This window comes from Dendrobates tinctorius, unplaced genomic scaffold (assembly GCF_039654945.1).
Source record: "Dendrobates tinctorius isolate UK_male_01 unplaced genomic scaffold, ASM3965494v1 ptg000028l, whole genome shotgun sequence".
NCBI lineage: Eukaryota > Metazoa > Chordata > Amphibia > Anura > Dendrobatidae > Dendrobates > Dendrobates tinctorius.
Window position 1 is genome coordinate 76,874,652 of NW_027361696.1, and position 20,527 is coordinate 76,895,178.

General features: G+C 42.2%; 2 protein-coding genes across 4 annotated transcripts in view; one reads left to right on the forward strand and one right to left on the reverse strand.

The window, feature by feature from the left end:
- Positions 1-20,527, forward strand: part of LOC141085560 (myosin-binding protein C, fast-type-like) — a 157,292-nt gene that overhangs the window by 119,436 nt on the left and 17,329 nt on the right. For both annotated transcript variants that reach the window (XM_073571014.1, XM_073571015.1), the window contains one exon: positions 12,055-12,214. In XM_073571014.1, the coding sequence (XP_073427115.1) occupies positions 12,055-12,214 (160 nt within the window). The remainder of the gene's footprint in view (positions 1-12,054; positions 12,215-20,527) is intronic.
- On the reverse strand, positions 1,224-7,471 carry LOC141085559 (uncharacterized). Of its 2 annotated transcripts, XR_012231330.1 has the most exons (3): positions 5,303-7,471; positions 5,051-5,214; positions 1,224-2,885 (listed from the first exon to the last, which is right to left on the reverse strand). XR_012231330.1 is itself a non-coding variant. In XM_073571013.1 (2 exons), the coding sequence occupies exons 1-2, from the start codon at positions 6,041-6,043 to the stop codon at positions 2,814-2,816; spliced, it is 1,065 nt and encodes a 354-aa protein (XP_073427114.1). In that variant the 5' UTR covers positions 6,044-7,471; the 3' UTR covers positions 1,224-2,813. The 2 variants fall into 2 exon arrangements, 1 of the variants encoding a protein (XP_073427114.1); XM_073571013.1 differs by having other exon boundaries at positions 5,051-7,471.

Here is a 20,527-nt window from a genome sequence, read left to right on the forward strand (position 1 = left end):
CATCATCCGGCTAATGTGTTGAATGTAAAAAAAAAAAAATTACATGCTACATACATGCTACATACATACAACATGCATACTACATACATGCTACATTCACACTACATACATGCTACATTCATACTACATATATACTACATGCAACATACATGCTACATATATACTACATGCAACATACATACTACATATATACTACATGCATGCAACATGCATACTACATATATACTACATGCTACATACATACTACATATATGCTACATACATACTACATATATACTACATGCATGCTACATACATACTGCATGCTACATACATACTACATGCTACATACATACTACATGCTACATACATACTACATATATGCTACATACATACTACATATATACTACATGCATGCTACATACATACTGCATGCTACATACATACTGCATGCTACATACATACTGCATGCTACATACATACCACATATATACTACATACATACTACATGCATGCTACATGCTACATACATACCACATACATACTACATACATACTACATGCATGCTACATGCTACATACATAACACATATATACTACATGCATGCTACATACATACTACATGCTACATACATACCACATACATACTACATGCATGCTACATACATACTACATGCTACATACATACTACATATATACTACATGCATGCTACATACATACTACATGCTACATCCATACTACATACATACTACATGCATGCTACATGCATGCTACATACATACTACATGCTACATACATACTACATATATACTACATACATACTACATACATGCTACATACATACTACATGCTACATACATACCACATACATACTACATATATACTACATGCATGCTACATACATACTGCATGCTACATACATACCACATACATACTACATGCATGCTACATACATACTACATGCTACATACATACCACATACATACTACATGCATGCTACATGCATAACACATATATACTACATGCATGCTACATACATACTACATGCTACATACATACCACATACATACTACATGCATGCTACATACATACTACATGCTACATACATACTACATATATACTACATGCATGCTACATACATACTACATGCTACATACATACTACATACATACTACATGCATGCTACATACATACTACATGCTACATACATAAAGTACCAAAAAAATCCCCTGTTAATGGGAAATAAGTAATAGCATAACTCAGAAAACAGTATATATCAACAAAGAGCCATATCTCAACTATTAAGTGAAAATTAAGGACCAAAAGAGTTTTAGCATAAAAAATAAATTTTATTGCATAATAATTAAAAACAACAGCAGAGCAACAATGCTAAAACAGGCAGTGGTAGACATAAATGGTAGATGATATCTAGAAAAGAATCCAAGTGGAAAGGGCATTACTCCCTCAAAGTACTCAATGATAAATCACATCCATGTAGTGTAAATATAATCTAGAGTGCCTTATTCATGAATCTGCCATATTTTATATAGTAGAGGTAATAGAGAGTATATCTTTTGCCAAAGAATTTATTTTAATAAATTCACTAGAATGTTAATTCTCAGCTGAGAAAAAAATGGGACCAATATAGTGTAATGTACATGACGCCGTGAGCAGTAACCACCACACGGAGAATAGATTAAATAGGTTACAAAAAGCTGCACCAAACATATGAGCTCACATAAAGTGGCAAAAGTTACAAATAAATACAAGTAATTGCCACAATGTGAGCCGGCATATTCACGAAGAGCAACATAAATAAACAGTTAGTTGCTCAGCAGAATAAACCACATATTAATGTGAATAAAACTGGGTGCAAATTGAAAAGAAAATGCAAATAATAACCTCAGCAAATATTGGCGCAGATAAGCCCATACAAATGACCAAACCAAGGCCAAAGCAAAGTATTCTCTACTAGGCAGAGAAAAAAAGACCTATTCATGCAAGTTGAACCGGATAACAATTGAAAAATAGAGTAACGTAACACTTACATGAAGTGACTATGTGCTGCCACTGCCTGCCGCCTCTACGCGCGTTGCGCCTTGGCTTCCTCAGGAGGCGTAACTCACACTAGCCCCGGAATTGATATATATAGGGTCAATAGGCAATAAACCACATCGCGCAACAGGTGTCATCCCGATTGAGCACATGCGCAATGCCAGACCACAAGACTCCCCATTCAGAAGTCTGAAAGTAAGTGACGCATGCGCTGATGTATCCCGACTCAGTAAATCAGAGATCCTCCTTCAGCGCTCATAGGGAGCAAATGGATACCGCTGCATAAGCAGCAGAACACCACAAGCGCACCTGGTGAGCGTGTCAGGAGATCTCAAGTAGGGAAAATCCTGGGCATGCGTACCAATCAGACAAAAAAACAAAAGAAAAAGATATGATCAAAATGTGAGCAACATTTGTAAAAATATTACTGAAAAAATGATAAAGTGTATAGAATAAAAACAAAAAATTGGATACTAGTGCCAAATGGATTATGCAGAAAATGAGACAAGTGATTTGGTGAATAAAATACAGAAAATAATATCGATAATATCCCCAATAATCAATCCCCAAAATAATGGGGACAAAAAGATGCTACCTAACAATAATGATAGTGATAAAAAAGTACCAAATAAATTGTACAGAATATGTAACTAACAGTATTGGTGAACAATAATAAAATACATAGAATATAATAATATTAATAATATCCCCAATGTTCATTCACTCAATCAATGAGGACAAATATCCCAAAGTCTTCTTCTTTGTGAGTGAGATACGCTTCATTTTCTGTGTAATAAACAAGATCCACAACCAAGAGCAGACTGAATGAGGTAAATCGAATGGAATGGAAACTAAAAATAATAAGAATAAAAAAATATTAAAAACCGAAGCAAAAAATAAAAACCATGTATACACAATATGAGAAATTTTATTTATATTATAAAAAGGATCCAAAACCATTGTTCTCATTTAAACCCACTGGTATCATCGTGTTAAGCCTATAGATCCATCTGCTTTCTACCTGTGAAAGAGTTTGAAATAAATTTCCACCCCTCGTACCCAACGATACCTGATCAATTGCAAAAACACGAAGATCATCAGCACGAGAATGATGAAATGCACGAAAATGCCTCGGTAATGTCTTCAATTGGTCCAGATCCTTAGCCTCCTTAGATTTTTCGATATCTCGAACATGCTCGCGAATTCTAATTCTAAGCTCTCTTGTAGTCATTCCTATGTAAATCTTTTTGCAAGAACAACTTGCATAATATATCACACCCTTAGATGAACAGGTAAGGCATTTTCTGATTGAAAAGGTCTTGGAATGATCTGAATTTTGAAATGTATTCATTTTAAGTGTATTAGAACATGCTTTACAAGTTCGACAAGGGTAAAATCCTTGGAGTTCACCAAAAATACCCTTTTGTACTTTTTCGTTGGAGGTTAGATGACTCCTTACAAGTAGATCAGAAAGATTTTTAGATCTTTTGGCTGTAATACAAGGTCTAGATGGCAATGTCTTTTTCAAAATAGGATCTATTTGTAACACATGCCAGTGTTTATTGATTATACCAGTAAAGTTATCCCATTGATCATTAAACGGGGTAATTAGACGAACTTGATTATTATCCCTAGGTTTGGAATTTCTCTTGTATAGCAATTGATCCCTAGGGATTTCTTGTACTCTATTATAAGCTCTACGAATTTGCCTATGACCATATCCTCTTTCTCTAAATCTGGAATATAAATCTGCAGCTTGATTTTGGTATGTCTTTTCCGAAGAGCAAATCCTCTTTGCTCGCAAAAACTGCCCCACTGGAATTGAGCGTATAGTGGATTTTAGATGAGAGGACTTGGCGTGTAGAATTGAATTAGTGGCCGTAGGTTTTCTATATATATCAGTCGATACAGATCCATCATCATTGACTGAAATATCGATGTCCAAAAAACTAACTCTCTTCCCATAGGAATAAGTGAGTTTTATGTTCAGATCGTTATCATTCAATGCAGACATGAATGTTTTTAATTCATCCAACGGGCCCTCCCATACAAACATCACATCATCTATGTATCTCATCCAATTGTGGGCCTTTTCAATATTGGTAACAGGAGAACACTGAAAGATTTCCCTCTCCCAAAAACCCAAAAATAAATTGGCATAAGCCGGAGCACAAGCCGCCCCCATGGCTGTACCTTGAGTTTGCAAAAATACTTGTTCTTTAAATAAAAAACAGTTGTGCGTCAGAATAAATTCTAACAGAATAATTATAAGGGCTGCCAAAAGGGGGTCCAAATTACTATTTCTCAAAAACCAGGAGGTAGCTCTAAGTCCCTGGTCATGGCGAATGGAGGTGTATAACGCCTCCACATCAGCCGTGACAAGGATCATATCATCTCCCAGATGTAGCTGGTCTAACCTCCGTAGAGCCGCAGTTGTATCAAGAATATGGGAGGGTAGAGTGGTCACCAAGGGCTTCAGATAGTAATCTACTATCTGACATATCAGTTCACTAAGTCCTTCCTTTCCGGACACGATAGGACGGCCGGGCGGATCCTCAATGTTCTTATGTATTTTTGGGATTAAATATAAAGTGGGCAGTTTAGGTTTTAAAGATTCAACAAATTCCAAAAGTGATTTGGGGATAATACCCTTCTCATGTGCCTCTAACAGAATATCATTTAGTTCTTTATGATATGCAGGAAGAGGACTGAAAGTCAATTTTTTATAGCAATTAGTGTCCGATAATAATTTATGAGCCTGTTTTTCATAAAGGTCACGTGGCCAAAGAACAAGATTGCCACCTTTATCGGCTCTTTTAAAGATTACATCTTTCCAACCTTGCATTTCCATAATTGCTTTTTTATCACTCATAAAAGTTGGATTAAAGCGATAGTTTTTCTTAAGTTCCTCTATATCATGAGTGACCAATCTCACAAAAGTCTCAACTGCCGAGCATGTGTTAAGGTTAGGAAATTTTTTTGATTTATTAAACAAGGAAACGGGAAAAGAACTCACCGCTTCCATAGGGTTGCTCTCCTCTGCTAAGGATTCTAAAATTTCCAGAGCAGCTTTCTCTTCCTCAGAATTGAGTGACAATCCCATAGTACTTTTCTCATGGAATCTCTTTAGTATCAGTTTTCTCGCGAACAGGTGAACATCTTTTATGACCGTGAAGGAATCTAATTGTTGAGATGGAGAAAAGGATAAACCTTTTTCTAACAATTCTACCTGTTCATTAGATAAAATATGCGAGGATAGATTAATTACCTTAGGTTTATCATTTCTCCTGGTACCAGAGTTAGATTGATATCTTGCACTTCCTCTGCCCCTACCACCATATCTTGTTTTAATACGTCTGGGAGTATAATATTCCCTTTCGTGAGTTGAAGTGGTATTACTGGATATAGAAGACACCGAAGACACAGATGAACTTCTTATCTCTGATTGTTTCTGATCTTCTACTGAAATTCTATTTTGCCAACGAAAGACTTTTTTCTGATCATAATCCATCACATCACGTTGATATTTTTTCATTTTATTTTTACTGATCTGTTGTTCCCATTTCTCCATATCATGATTGAGATCCTGAAAGAAATTTTCCAGGGCCTCTTTTGACAATTTGGCTACCAACTCTTCTTGTAATTTGTTCAGCTCAATATCCAATTCTTCCAAAATAGAAGCATTTTTGATATTGATGATCTCCATAAAAGACATAGAGCATGCTGAGGAAACACTTTCCCATTTAGATATTAACTCAGTATCATCCAGACTAAAGGTTGGATAGAGTTGTATCCGCAGGCCACGTGGAATGATTTTTTGTTTAATATAATTATCTAGGGATGTTTTAGTCCACCAAATCCTAGTTTTTTTATTAACCAAGTTTTTATATTTCATCATTAATCCTTTATCATCATATTGGGTATGATTAAAATTAGCAATTGAGCTCTGTTTGAATAAATCCAATGCTTTATCCTGCCAGACCTTTTCCCTGGCTTTGAAATCCATCATAGGGAATTAAACTGTGGTAAAACAGAAAATATACATTAAGTACCAAAAAAATCCCCTGTTAATGGGAAATAAGTAATAGCATAACTCAGAAAACAGTATATATCAACAAAGAGCCATATCTCAACTATTAAGTGAAAATTAAGGACCAAAAGAGTTTTAGCATAAAAAATAAATTTTATTGCATAATAATTAAAAACAACAGCAGAGCAACAATGCTAAAACAGGCAGTGGTAGACATAAATGGTAGATGATATCTAGAAAAGAATCCAAGTGGAAAGGGCATTACTCCCTCAAAGTACTCAATGATAAATCACATCCATGTAGTGTAAATATAATCTAGAGTGCCTTATTCATGAATCTGCCATATTTTATATAGTAGAGGTAATAGAGAGTATATCTTTTGCCAAAGAATTTATTTTAATAAATTCACTAGAATGTTAATTCTCAGCTGAGAAAAAAATGGGACCAATATAGTGTAATGTACATGACGCCGTGAGCAGTAACCACCACACGGAGAATAGATTAAATAGGTTACAAAAAGCTGCACCAAACATATGAGCTCACATAAAGTGGCAAAAGTTACAAATAAATACAAGTAATTGCCACAATGTGAGCCGGCATATTCACGAAGAGCAACATAAATAAACAGTTAGTTGCTCAGCAGAATAAACCACATATTAATGTGAATAAAACTGGGTGCAAATTGAAAAGAAAATGCAAATAATAACCTCAGCAAATATTGGCGCAGATAAGCCCATACAAATGACCAAACCAAGGCCAAAGCAAAGTATTCTCTACTAGGCAGAGAAAAAAAGACCTATTCATGCAAGTTGAACCGGATAACAATTGAAAAATAGAGTAACGTAACACTTACATGAAGTGACTATGTGCTGCCACTGCCTGCCGCCTCTACGCGCGTTGCGCCTTGGCTTCCTCAGGAGGCGTAACTCACACTAGCCCCGGAATTGATATATATAGGGTCAATAGGCAATAAACCACATCGCGCAACAGGTGTCATCCCGATTGAGCACATGCGCAATGCCAGACCACAAGACTCCCCATTCAGAAGTCTGAAAGTAAGTGACGCATGCGCTGATGTATCCCGACTCAGTAAATCAGAGATCCTCCTTCAGCGCTCATAGGGAGCAAATGGATACCGCTGCATAAGCAGCAGAACACCACAAGCGCACCTGGTGAGCGTGTCAGGAGATCTCAAGTAGGGAAAATCCTGGGCATGCGTACCAATCAGACAAAAAAACAAAAGAAAAAGATATGATCAAAATGTGAGCAACATTTGTAAAAATATTACTGAAAAAATGATAAAGTGTATAGAATAAAAACAAAAAATTGGATACTAGTGCCAAATGGATTATGCAGAAAATGAGACAAGTGATTTGGTGAATAAAATACAGAAAATAATATCGATAATATCCCCAATTGCCGGCTCACATTGTGGCAATTACTTGTATTTATTTGTAACTTTTGCCACTTTATGTGAGCTCATATGTTTGGTGCAGCTTTTTGTAACCTATTTAATCTATTCTCCGTGTGGTGGTTACTGCTCACGGCGTCATGTACATTACACTATATTGGTCCCATTTTTTTCTCAGCTGAGAATTAACATTCTAGTGAATTTATTAAAATAAATTCTTTGGCAAAAGATATACTCTCTATTACCTCTACTATATAAAATATGGCAGATTCATGAATAAGGCACTCTAGATTATATTTACACTACATGGATGTGATTTATCATTGAGTACTTTGAGGGAGTAATGCCCTTTCCACTTGGATTCTTTTCTAGATATCATCTACCATTTATGTCTACCACTGCCTGTTTTAGCATTGTTGCTCTGCTGTTGTTTTTAATTATTATGCAATAAAATTTATTTTTTATGCTAAAACTCTTTTGGTCCTTAATTTTCACTTAATAGTTGAGATATGGCTCTTTGTTGATATATGCTACATACATACTACATACATACTACATACATACTACATGCTACATACATACCACATACATACTACATATATACTACATGCATGCTACATACATACTGCATGCTACATGCTACATACATACTACATACATGCTACATACATACCACCTTTATACTACATACATACTACATACAATATATTCATACAATACATACATAGACATAGAATTTCCCACGCAGCAATGGCATAAAGTGAGACTTTAGGGACTTTTTTTTTTTTAAGTGGCGGAGGAATACAGTGCGGAAGGATACCTACCTTCCGTCATTGGATTCCTGCAGCCCGTAGAGAACGGCAGCATCAGCTGATGCTGCAGTTCTCTACCCAACATCGTCATGGGACACACTCGTGGACTGCTTCGGATCGTGGGTGAGTATTTTTGTGGTTTGTTATGTTAATATTTATTCCGTAAAAGACAATGGCTTCGGGAAACAATGTGACAAGTATTGGTAAGTATGTTACTCTATGTTATATGTACTGTATGTCTATGTATGTATTGTATGAATGTATTGTATGTAGTATGTATGTAGTATATATGTGGTATGTATGTAGCATGTAGTATGTATGTAGTATGTATGTAGCATGCATGTAGCATGCAGTATGTATGTAGCATGCATGTAGTATGTATGTAGTATATATGTAGTATGTATGTAGCATGTAGTATGTATGTAGCATGCATGTATTATATATGTAGTATGTATGTAGCATGTAGTATGTATGTAGCATGCATGTAGTATGTATGTAGTATGTATGTGGTATGTATGTAGCATGTAGTATGTATGTAGCATGCATGTAGTATATATGTGTTATGTATGTAGCATGCATGTAGTATGTATGTAGTATGTATGTAGTATGTATGTAGTATATATGTAGTATATATGTGGTATGTATGTAGTATGTATGTAGTATGTATGTAGTATGTATGTAGCATGCAGTATGTATGTAGCATGTATGTAGCATGTATGTAGTATGTATGTAGTATATATGTAGTATGTATGTAGCATGTAGCATGCATGTAGTATATATGTAGTATGTATGTAGCATGTAGTATGTATGTAGCATGCATGTAGTATGTATGTAGTATGTATGTAGTATATATGTAGTATGTATGTAGCATGTAGTATGTATGTAGCATGCATGTAGTATATATGTAGTATGTATGTAGCATGTAGTATGTATGTAGCATGCATGTAGTATATATGTGTTATGTATGTAGCATGCATGTAGTATGTATGTAGTATGTATGTAGTATGTATGTAGCATGCATGTAGTGTATGTAGTATATATGTGGTATGTATGTAGTATGTATGTAGTATGTATGTGGTATGTATGTAGCATGCATGTAGTATGTATGTAGTATATATGTGGTATGTATGTAGTATGTATGTAGTATGTATGTAGCATGCAGTATGTATGTAGCATGCATGTAGTATATATGTAGTATGTATGTAGCATGTAGTATGTATGTAGCATGCATGTAGTATATATGTAGTATGTATGTAGCATGTAGTATGTATGTAGCATGCATGTAGTATGTATGTAGTATGTATGTAGTATTTTTTTTTTTTTTTAACATTTAACACATTAGCCGGATGATGGGACTACTACTGTCCCATCATTGGCTAATGTGTCAATCACTGTCATGGTAGCAGGCATCGCCAGATGGGACTTATAGTCCCACCGGACGATGCTTGCACAGACCCCCGGACATCAGCACAGCCCCCCGGCAGGCCGGCACAGCCCCCCGGCAGGCCGGTACAGACCCCCACAGGGTGCACAGACCACTGGCAGGCCGGCACAGCCCCCCGGCAGGCCGGTACAGACCCCCACAGGGTGCACAGACCACTGGCAGGCCGGCACAGGCCGGCACAGCCCCCCGGCAGGCCGGTACAGACCCCGGGCAGTCCACACGGCAGGCCGGCAGAGACCCCCGGAAGGCCCGAAATGACGGCGCATCATGATGCGCGCACACCGCGCATCATGATGATGTCATTTCGGCTGTCAATCAACTTTGAACTTCCGATTCCGATGCCGACTTCCGATATTGAAAAAATATCGGAAGTCGGTATCGGCCGATACCCGATACTTGCGGTATCGGAATGCTCAACACTAATCAGAATCCATGTAGACGGTAAGAATCCAATACATGTACATATCTCTCACCTTATAGACTAAGCTTATGCAGTGCGCTAACCCATAAATAGAGAAATATATAGATATAGAGTGTATTTATATAATAACATAGGAACGCCACCGCACAGCTGATCTTACCAAAAATAGTAGTAATGATGCCCTGGGACCTGCACCCACCCCAACGCGTGTTTCGGCCTTGCCTTCGTCAGGGGGCAAGGACGAAGGCAAGGCCGAAACGCGCGTTGGGGTGGGTGCAGGTCCCAGGGCATCATTACTACTATTTTTCCTATGTTATTATATAAATACACTCTATATCTATATATTTCTCTATTTATGGGTTAGCGCACTGCATAAGCTTAGTCTATATGGTGAGAGATATGTACATGTATTGGATTCTTACTGTCTACATGGATTCTGATATGTTTTATATATATTTTTGTGATGCCCTGTATGGATCTGTATTCCTTTGGCACTCTGTTTGTCATGCACAGTTGCACTTTATGTCTCCCCCATGTGTTTGTTCTTTTTGATGTAATGACAATAAACTTTGACCTTTATTAAAAAGTGGGCCTTTTTGATCGTAGTTTCCTTTCTATGTTTCAGTATTATAACTTAGAAAAAAAAGTAGAAAAAAGAAGCCCTTAGAGTATATAATGTCTAATAAAAATACTCTTTATTTGAACATAGACAAAATTATTATGTAATACAACCATAAGACAATAATAACAAAAAGGCTGCTAACCAAAAGCAGGGACTCAAAGATCTCTATACAGAGTGGTGTCAGTTCACATTATAAAAAAAGAAAACGTATACTAGTGATATTTGCATTTTTACTTGGAATATACTTTCCCTTCCTCTAGCAATTAGGTAGTACTGTCTTGAAAGATGACACTTACATGAAAAGATCACCTGTATGTATGATGTCCCTGCTGCCCCGATACAGATTTTGCTTTGTCTTCTTCAGAGGTGTGATATTATAACATTCAGATAGCTTTTTTATTGATTTCAATTATTTTGTCCTAAAAGCCAATAATGTTTGTTTAAACTGCTATAAAAAACACTGTAAATTTAGAAAGCTGAGGGTAGTTTCACACTAGCGTTCTTGGGTGCAGCGCAGGGCCACCCCTAAGCCCCGCCCCCCGGTCACGCCCCCTCCGGTCAGTTCCACCTCTGATCGCATGAGGCTGCATGCGATCAGCGTATCCTATATTTAGCGTTGGATACGCTGACCGTGTGCTGCTCTGATTTTGAGGAGCTGCGCCCTTTTGGCGCTGCGCCCAGAGCACAAAAATGCAACACAGCGCGTTTTTGTGTGCTGGGCGCAGCGCCAGCAAAATCAGACCAGAGCACGGTCAGCGCACGATCAGTGTATCCAACGCTAAATATAGGATACGCTGATCGCATGCAGCCTCATGCAATCAGAGGAGGAACTGACCGGAGTGGCCGTGTCCAGGGGCGGGGCTTAGCGGCGGCCCTGAGCTGCACCCAAGAGCGCTAGTGTGAAACTAGCCTTAGTCATGGGCTTTCATCATGTGCAATTGCTCCTGCAATCTAACAGGTTATGGTCAGTTCCCCGATGTCAGAGATTATGTAGTGAAAACAAGCATCTGAAATTCTGATGCTTCTATTGGATTCTGCAGTCACATACTCTCCAGGTCTCTGCTTACAATAGCAAAGATCTCTCAAAAATAAAAAATCACAAAAAAATAGAAATATTAGTTTGACAGTATAAATTGTGAAAAAAATCGAAACACACAAAAATACTTTTTTCTATATTTGCTTCCTGAAAAACATGATGACAAATATTGTTTTAAAGTTTTCACTCTAGTAGCCATTTACATTTTATCTTGACGCATCATGTGAATTTTTCATTTTAATAGGAATGGTTTACTGTATTTGAACACAACAGGAAGACTCAATGTACCATTTCAGATCTAATCATGGGTAATGAATATTACTTCAGAGTGTTTAGCGAGAACATTTGTGGCCTTAGCGAAAACCCTGGTATTTCCAAGAACACTGCAGTCATCCAAAAAACAGGTAAATCATAAATTCATACAATGTTCTTATCTGACAAATTACCCACATGACTTGGTATACATATTTTTCCTGGGCTGCAGGAAGATCCCATCACTGTCCCCTTTGATTTATTATGCACTAACAGTCATATCTCTCAACAACAGTATCCATATATTTGTAGGGAAGGTGACCTGATGGACGGACGGACTAGTCAGAGTGAAGAAAAATAGGTTTGCACAGTGTAGGTAGGTGTCAGTTATTATAGAAGGGAAACAGCTAGGAAAGTGTAGTGGACGTGCAGTACCTTGGGTGGACATTAGATGGCAGGGTGGAGTGTGAGCAAAGGACTTTACAGCAGCTTAGGGCTTTAGAAACCGTTGGTCATGGGGGGCGTGGTGACAGTTAGAGTGACAGTTTCAAGGAACCGGGAGAGTTATAAATACTGAGGGAGGGTTCCAGAAGGTTCCAGTCCCCAGGGGGAGCTCAGGTGACAGGAGGACTACGCCAGTCTGTGTGCCCTGAGGAGAATCCGACCAAGGGGACTGAGGAGAGGAAACGTCAGGGGGGTGGTCCTGACAGGAAAGGACCGCAGCAGAGACGAGGCTCTGGGTGAAGGACACCGTATGTAACACGACGACTGAGCAGTAGAAGCGCTGTTGGTTTACGGGCCTAAGGCGGCCACAGTGACGGACCTGTCAGGAGCGTCGACAGTAAAGGAGGGGACGGTGTGTGCAGACACGTCCCTAGTGTACGGTGTGAGAAGCGGCTCTGGAAACGGAGGGCCGCGAGGTGTGCCGTCAGTCGGACGGCCAGCGTGAATAAACTTGGACCTGTTGCACCCAGAATCTGCCTCCATCGTGTCTCTGTTATCATCTCTGCGCGGTAAGAAGTGGGACCACCCCCTATCATCCCCCAGCTCGGCCCACCACCGACCCTACATTTGGCGTAGTCGGCAGGATCGCCGCCGCTAATACATCATCTTCTGCGGCAGGCCTGCCTTAAAGAATGGAAAAGGACTTGGACTACTCTGTTTGGATTACAATTACCTGTGGATTACAAATTACCTACCTGTGGAATACAAATGGGGAATGCTGTGGCGGATCTGTGTGGCCAGCAGAGGATCCGGGGCGGTACCAGGTACTGTGCAGTATGGCGGTGTTGCTTCAGCGCAGAGGAGAGGTCCAGGTGTTTGCAGTTGTTCAGAATGGACTGGGACCCCCTCCAACGTACCCCAAAAGGAAGCAGTATGTGCTTGGAGATCGACGCTTCCATATATTGGACCCTGACAGGAGGGTGGAGAGGCCTGCCGACACCTCACCTCACAAAGGGAGTGGCACAGAAGAAAAACTTGGCTGCGGCTGTCTGATGCCATTCGAGTGCTGCCCAACGGACGGTATGAGACTCTGCAGGTGTCGTGGCCTCGGCCGCCTAGAGTGGCAGTGGCGGCAGGGGATGGAGCTGTGCCAGAAGTCGCCCTCAGAGCCACGGGAGAGCAGCGGGATGTTGAGCTGGGGAGCAGAGCCTGAGCAGAGTCAGCGAGAACGGCCACCGCCAATACCAGCAGAGGACTTCTCAGCGGAGCCCCCGAGTTTGGGGGAAAATCCCGCGGGACAGTGGAGCGAGGGACGGAGGCTGCGGGTGAAGCCGCGTATTGATGTGATGGAGGCCGCAGCGCTGGGGAAGGTGAGAGTACCCCCGGCACCACCAGTGCCTCCGCCAGCGGCCCTCATCATTCCGCCGCAGCACGCTGCCCCCTGCGCAACGGAAGGCCTTGGTACATCGGGCCCGGTGGTGTATGCAGAGTTGAGCGAGGCCCCTGCTCAAGTCCCTGAGGTACTCGGCCTGGAGCCGCCAGTGCGGAAGTCATCCAAAGAAGACGCTGCTGCGTTCCCCCTGCTGATAGCAGCTGCGTCGTTGGAACCGGCCGTTACTCCGGCTCCATTGGAAGTAGTGGATGCGGCCTGTCCTGAGGCCGCGGTTATGCCGCTGCTGGAGTCGACTGCAGCCGACTTAGTGGGCCCTGTGATTCCAGCCTCCGAGGACCCGGTTGTCCCCATTTGCCACCTGGCCCCAGTGGCTGTTGAGCCGCAAAAATCATCGGCCGCCTCTGATCCACGCCCTTCCTCGGTTAAGTCCCGCCCACCGGACTCCAGGGCTCATGCCGGACCCTCTGTTTGGGTCGCAGGAGTTATAGAGAAGAAGAGGGCCAGGGGGCAAGAAGTCTGGAACCTGCTCCATGAGAGGAGAGAGGCTGGCATGGCGGCTGCACGACCCCCGGGACGGCTCATTTATACTATCTTGCAGAAAGGGACACTTCTTGCATCCTGGGAGCTCCACGGTTGTGGGGTCCCATACTACTGACCACCGAAAGGAGGATTGAACTGTCAGGAGTTCGTTGCACCGTTGTGCAGGTCAAAAGGACAGTTCGCGGTCAGCTTTTAAAAAAAAAAAGAAATGTTTATCTGTGATTTTTATGTCTGTTTTTCTATGTTCCTCTTACAGGATAGTTTGTGTTTACTTTTTAGACTGACAGAGCGCGGGATACTTAGAAGAGAGGGAGTGTCCATGTCCAAGGAAGGGAGGAGGAAAGGAGACATGCAATGTTATGTTATATTTTGGTTTTAAAAGCAAGAAAAAAAAAATTATAAAAATGGGTACTTGTGCTATTATAAAGTTGTTTAATGTATAATATGCCAAAGTAAATGCAACAGGTCCGGGTAAGGGAAGGTCTGCGGGACCAAAGGAAAGTGTGAGATCCGGTAGGGATCTAAGAGTTGAGGAGGTCTGGGAGACCGGGACGCCGACCATGACATGTAATTGAAAGAAGGAAAATGAGTTGGAAGACGTGAGAAAGACAGCCGTCCTAGGTCAGGTCCCCAACACCACGGACACCCCTGAAGAAGGAAAGGCGGGCGCCGGCAATGATCTGGTAGGTGAGTGGCCTCGATCATGGCGTACCGGATAGTGAAAGGTAACAGTAGGGGAGAGTAGGGGAAAGATACATGCCGTAGAGAGAATACGGGTGTACCTTGCCCAATTTGAAAGACCTTGTCATGTGGCGTGCGCGCTGGTGAGTAGCAGTAGGCTGCTCAGAGCATAGTGCTCCCAGTATGGTTCGGCCCCCGCAGATAGTGGGTTTGGCTCAACTTCTGGTCCGACAACAGAATGTAGGTGTAGATTCAGAACGACGAAGGCAGGGATGACGATTGTCGAGGACGACAATGGACAAAGGAAGGGGGAGTGTAGGGAAGGTGACCTGATGGACGGACGGACTAGTCAGAGTGAAGAAAAATAGGTTTGCACAGTGTAGGTAGGTGTCAGTTATTATAGAAGGGAAACAGCTAGGAAAGTGTAGTGGACGTGCAGTACCTTGGGTGGACATTAGATGGCAGGGAGGAGTGTGAGCAAAGGACTTTACAGCAGCTTAGGGCTTTAGAAACCGTTGGTCATGGGGGGCGTGGTGACAGTTAGAGTGACAGTTTCAAGGAACCGGGAGAGTTATAAATACTGAGGGAGGGTTCCAGAAGGTTCCAGTCCCCAGGGGGAGCTCAGGTGACAGGAGGACTACGCCAGTCTGTGTGCCCTGAGGAGAATCCGACCAAGGGGACTGAGGAGAGGAAACGTCAGGGGGGTGGTCCTGACAGGAAAGGACCGCAGCAGAGACGAGGCTCTGGGTGAAGGACACCGTATGTAACACGACGACTGAGCAGTAGAAGCGCTGTTGGTTTACGGGCCTAAGGCGGCCACAGTGACGGACCTGTCAGGAGCGTCGACAGTAAAGGAGGGGACGGTGTGTGCAGACACGTCCCTAGTGTACGGTGTGAGAAGCGGCTCTGGAAACGGAGGGCCGCGAGGTGTGCCGTCAGTCGGACGGCCAGCGTGAATAAACTTGGACCTGTTGCACCCAGAATCTGCCTCCATCGTGTCTCTGTTATCATCTCTGCGCGGTAAGAAGTGGGACCACCCCCTATCATCCCCCAGCTCGGCCCACCACCGACCCTACATATTCATATACAGTGGGGCAAAAAAGTATTTAGTCAGTCAGCAATAGTGCAAGTTCCACCACTTAAAAAGATGAGAGGCGTCTGTAATTTACATCATAGGTAGACCTCAACTATGGGAGACAAACTGAGAAAAAAAAATCCAGAAAATCACATTGTCTGTTTTTTTTTTCATTTTATTTGCATATTATGGTGGAAAATAAGTATTTGGTCAGAAACAAGCAATCAAGATTTCTGGCTCTCACAGACCTGTAACTTCTTCTTTAAGAGTCTCCTCTTTCCTCCACTCATTACCTGTAGTAATGGCACCTGTTTAAACTTGTTATCAGTATAAAAAGACACCTGTGCACACCCTCAAACAGTCTGACTCCAAACTCCACTATGGTGAAGACCAAAGAGCTGTCAAAGGACACCAGAAACAAAATTGTAGCCCTGCACCAGGCTGGGAAGACTGAATCTGCAATAGCCAACCAGCTTGGAGTGAAGAAATCAACTGTGGGAGCAATAATTAGAAAATGGAAGACATACAAGACCACTGATAATCTCCCTCGATCTGGTGCTCCACGCAAAATCCCACCCCGTGGGGTCAGAATGATCACAAGAACGGTGAGCAAAAATCCCAGAACCACGCGGGGGGACCTAGTGAATGAACTGCAGAGAGCTGGGACCAATGTAACAAGGCCTACCATAAGTAACACACTACGCCACCATGGACTCAGATCCTGCAGTGCCAGACGTGTCCCACTGCTTAAGCCTGTACATGTCCGGGCCCGTCTGAAGTTTGCTAGAGAGCATTTGGATGATCCAGAGGAGTTTTGGGAGAATGTCCTATGGTCTGATGAAACCAAACTAGAACTGTTTGGTAGAAACACAACTTGTCGTGTTTGGAGGAAAAAGAATACTGAGTTGCATCCATCAAACACCATACCTACTGTAAAGCATGGTGGTGGAAACATCATGCTTTGGGGCTGTTTCTCTGCAAAGGGGCCAGGACGACTGATCCGGGTACATGAAAGAATGAATGGGGCCATGTATCGTGAGATTTTGAGTGCAAACCTCCTTCCATCAGCAAGGGCATTGAAGATGAAACGTGGCTGGGTCTTTCAACATGACAATGATCCAAAGCACACCGCCAGGGCAACGAAGGAGTGGCTTCGTAAGAAGCATTTCAAGGTCCTGGAGTGGCCTAGCCAGTCTCCAGATCTCAACCCTATAGAAAACCTTTGGAGGGAGTTGAAAGTCCGTGTTGCCAAGCGAAAAGCCAAAAACATCACTGCTCTAGAGGAGATCTGCATGGAGGAATGGGCCAACATACCAACAACAGTGTGTGGCAACCTTGTGAAGACTTACAGAAAACGTTTGACCTCTGTCATTGCCAACAAAGGATATATCACAAAGTATTGAGATGAAATTTTGTTTCTGACCAAATACTTATTTTCCACCATAATATGCAAATAAAATGAAAAAAAAAACAGACAATATGATTTTCTGGATTTTTTTTCTCAGTTTGTCTCCCATAGTTGAGGTCTACCTATGATGTAAATTACAGACGCCTCTCATCTTTTTAAGTGGTGGAACTTGCACTATTGCTGACTGACTAAATACTTTTTTGCCCCACTGTACTTCATTCATATTTTTAAAGCAGATCTGTCAGTAGATAAATATTAAATCATATGAGACTAGTGTGAGGGAGGTCCAGGACAGTAGTCGTAGCGAGGACACCGGGGCTCTGGTGTCCTGGCCTCTCCTCACAGAAAAATCATGCTCGCTAGTCAGCATAGCTATGTCTCCAGATTCAGCTCCTTCAGGGTCCTCCCTATGCAGTGGGAGACCATTTCCAGGAAAATTCACATCAACTGAGACACAGTCCATCATAACTTCAACAAAGACATCTTTACTTGGTTTATTACACAGCATTTCCAAAGACTTCACAGCATTTACAACAGGCTTCACATAACGAGGTTCCTTCTCTTTCCCTGCACTGTTTCCACTGTTATTCTTCACGAGCCCAGGTCAGACCGTCCTTGACGGTTTCTCAGTTTCCTCTCTGTTCAGCTCTGCCACAGCTAAGCATCCCTCGGTCTGTTTCACCCCAGACACAAGATCATTAGTTGCCAGAGTCAGCAGCCACTAAGGATGAGCCCTGATCTGATGTCCTGTTCTCTGTACTGGCCTCGCTTCTTCTCCATGTATATTCACTGCTTCTGTGGGTTTCCCTGACCGTTTCACCCCGGTCTTAAAAGGTGTGTGCCCAAGCAATGAATTGCCACATTCTGCTGTACTAGCCCATTGCAGTGTTGTGGTGGTGCGAAGGAAGGCTGGGCTTCTCACTTGTAACATTGTGAGACTGCTGCCGAGTCCTGGTCTTATTGCCTGTGTGGACCCTTCGGGCGCCTCTGGCCCTCTGCCTCTACCCTTCGCTGTTACTAGCTTATCCAGCAGCAGCCCCTCCTACAATTAACTATGTGTTTGTACTATCTACACTATCTACGAGCTGTGAACATTAAGGGTGTGTGTGTAGGATGGAGGAAAAAGTTTATCCAACAGGGATGGGGGGTGACCCGCTTCTTGCCGTAGACAGACACAAGACTGAGACACAGTTTGTATTCAACAACTCCGTTTTATTGGCCGTCCTTCTGACGACCAACGCAGCTCATCACAGCAGGATAACACTTCTTTGTGTACAGGCCCTGGTACCTTCACTTCCTTTGTTATTATAATCGTGGCGTCCTCTGTGGCACTTTTCACTGTGGCTGCCCTAGGCCCATCCACCACAGCGCTTCACCAATCTGAGTACACCGTCCGTCCAATACCCACAGACCGTCTTCGTCTGCGGCTACCGTCCTCTGGGTCACCCCCCCGTGACCGCCTCAACTGTCAGTCCTCTCTGGAGCCTTTCTACTGTCTCTATCTCTGCAGCAGAACCTCCTCTCAAGTGTGCTCCCCTCACTGACTGACTTTCCAGAACCTTCCCTCAGCCTTTTATACTCCCAGTCCTGGTAGCTCCGCCCACTATCACCTGACAGTTTCTCTGACCAATGGCAGTTATTCAGTCCCACTCTTACACTCTCCACTTCCCTCTAATGGTCAAACTATAATACGGCACCCTTTCTCTTTATCTCAGCGCTTTCACACCTACTGTACACTGCGCTACCCCTCTGCCTCTCACTACAGGCAGATCTGTCCATCAGTCCAACTTCCCTACATGCGCACACGCTGCGGATTCTGCTGCGGATCCGCAGAGGATTTGGTCCTGCGGATCCGCAGGAGTTTCTGCTGTGGTGTACAGTACCATTATAATCAATGGAAAATTAAATCCGCAGTGCACATGGTGCGGAATTTTCCGCGCGGATTTGCTGTGGTTTCAAATTCGCAGCATGTCAATTCTTTGTGCAGATTCCGCTGTGGTTTGGCACCTGCTCTATGGCAGGTGTCAACCCGCAAAGGGAAACCCGCAGGCTAAACCACAGAAAATCTGCAGATAAACCACAGGTCTTTTGACCTGCAGTTTTACCTGCAGATTTGCAGAAATCCGTGCGGAAAATTCCGCAGCACAATCCACAGTGTGTGCACACACCCTAACATGCCCCCCATCTAGTGGCCGACCCTGCCAACTGCACTTTCCCTAACCTTGTGCACATCAATGTAGCAATATACATGCCATACATTTTACATTTAACAGTGAAGGGTAATACACTTAGACGTGTAGCAGTACCACAACTGAGCATAGGTAATGCACCAAAAGGTGTAGCAGTACCAATATAAAGATAAACAAATATGTTTTCTCATCACCTTAATCCACTGACAATGGCATACTAACTTTTATAATCCACATCAAAATGGCCATATAATCCTAATAATAACATTAGCAATTTGTGAGTTCACATAGAGCTGTGCGCATAAAAAACACATTTTAATATCAAGCGGGATAACATTAAAAAAAAGAGAAAACTGGCATTCTGACATGGATTATCAAAATAAGTACACCAACCTCATCAGGTGTAAGATATCTCTGTAATAAAGCATGCATTTGGATTCTGAACTCTTCCAATGGAGTCCAGTTTGGCTTAATCAAATGTGTATGTTAAGCCACAATACATAGTTTAATAACCATTAATCAAATGTGTTTGGAACCAACAGACTCAGTCCATAGAGATGCCAAGGGTAACGACCGGCACATTAGAACTGAACTACTTCAGGACCTCCCAAAGTCTTTATATACTGTATCTAGGCCTAAGACAATTTAGTCTGCACTGACAGTCTAAAATGTAAATTCAGAGTAAGCAGCTTGCAGAAGATTGTGTTCATTACTCCGCCAGCCTTAAGGCCCTTT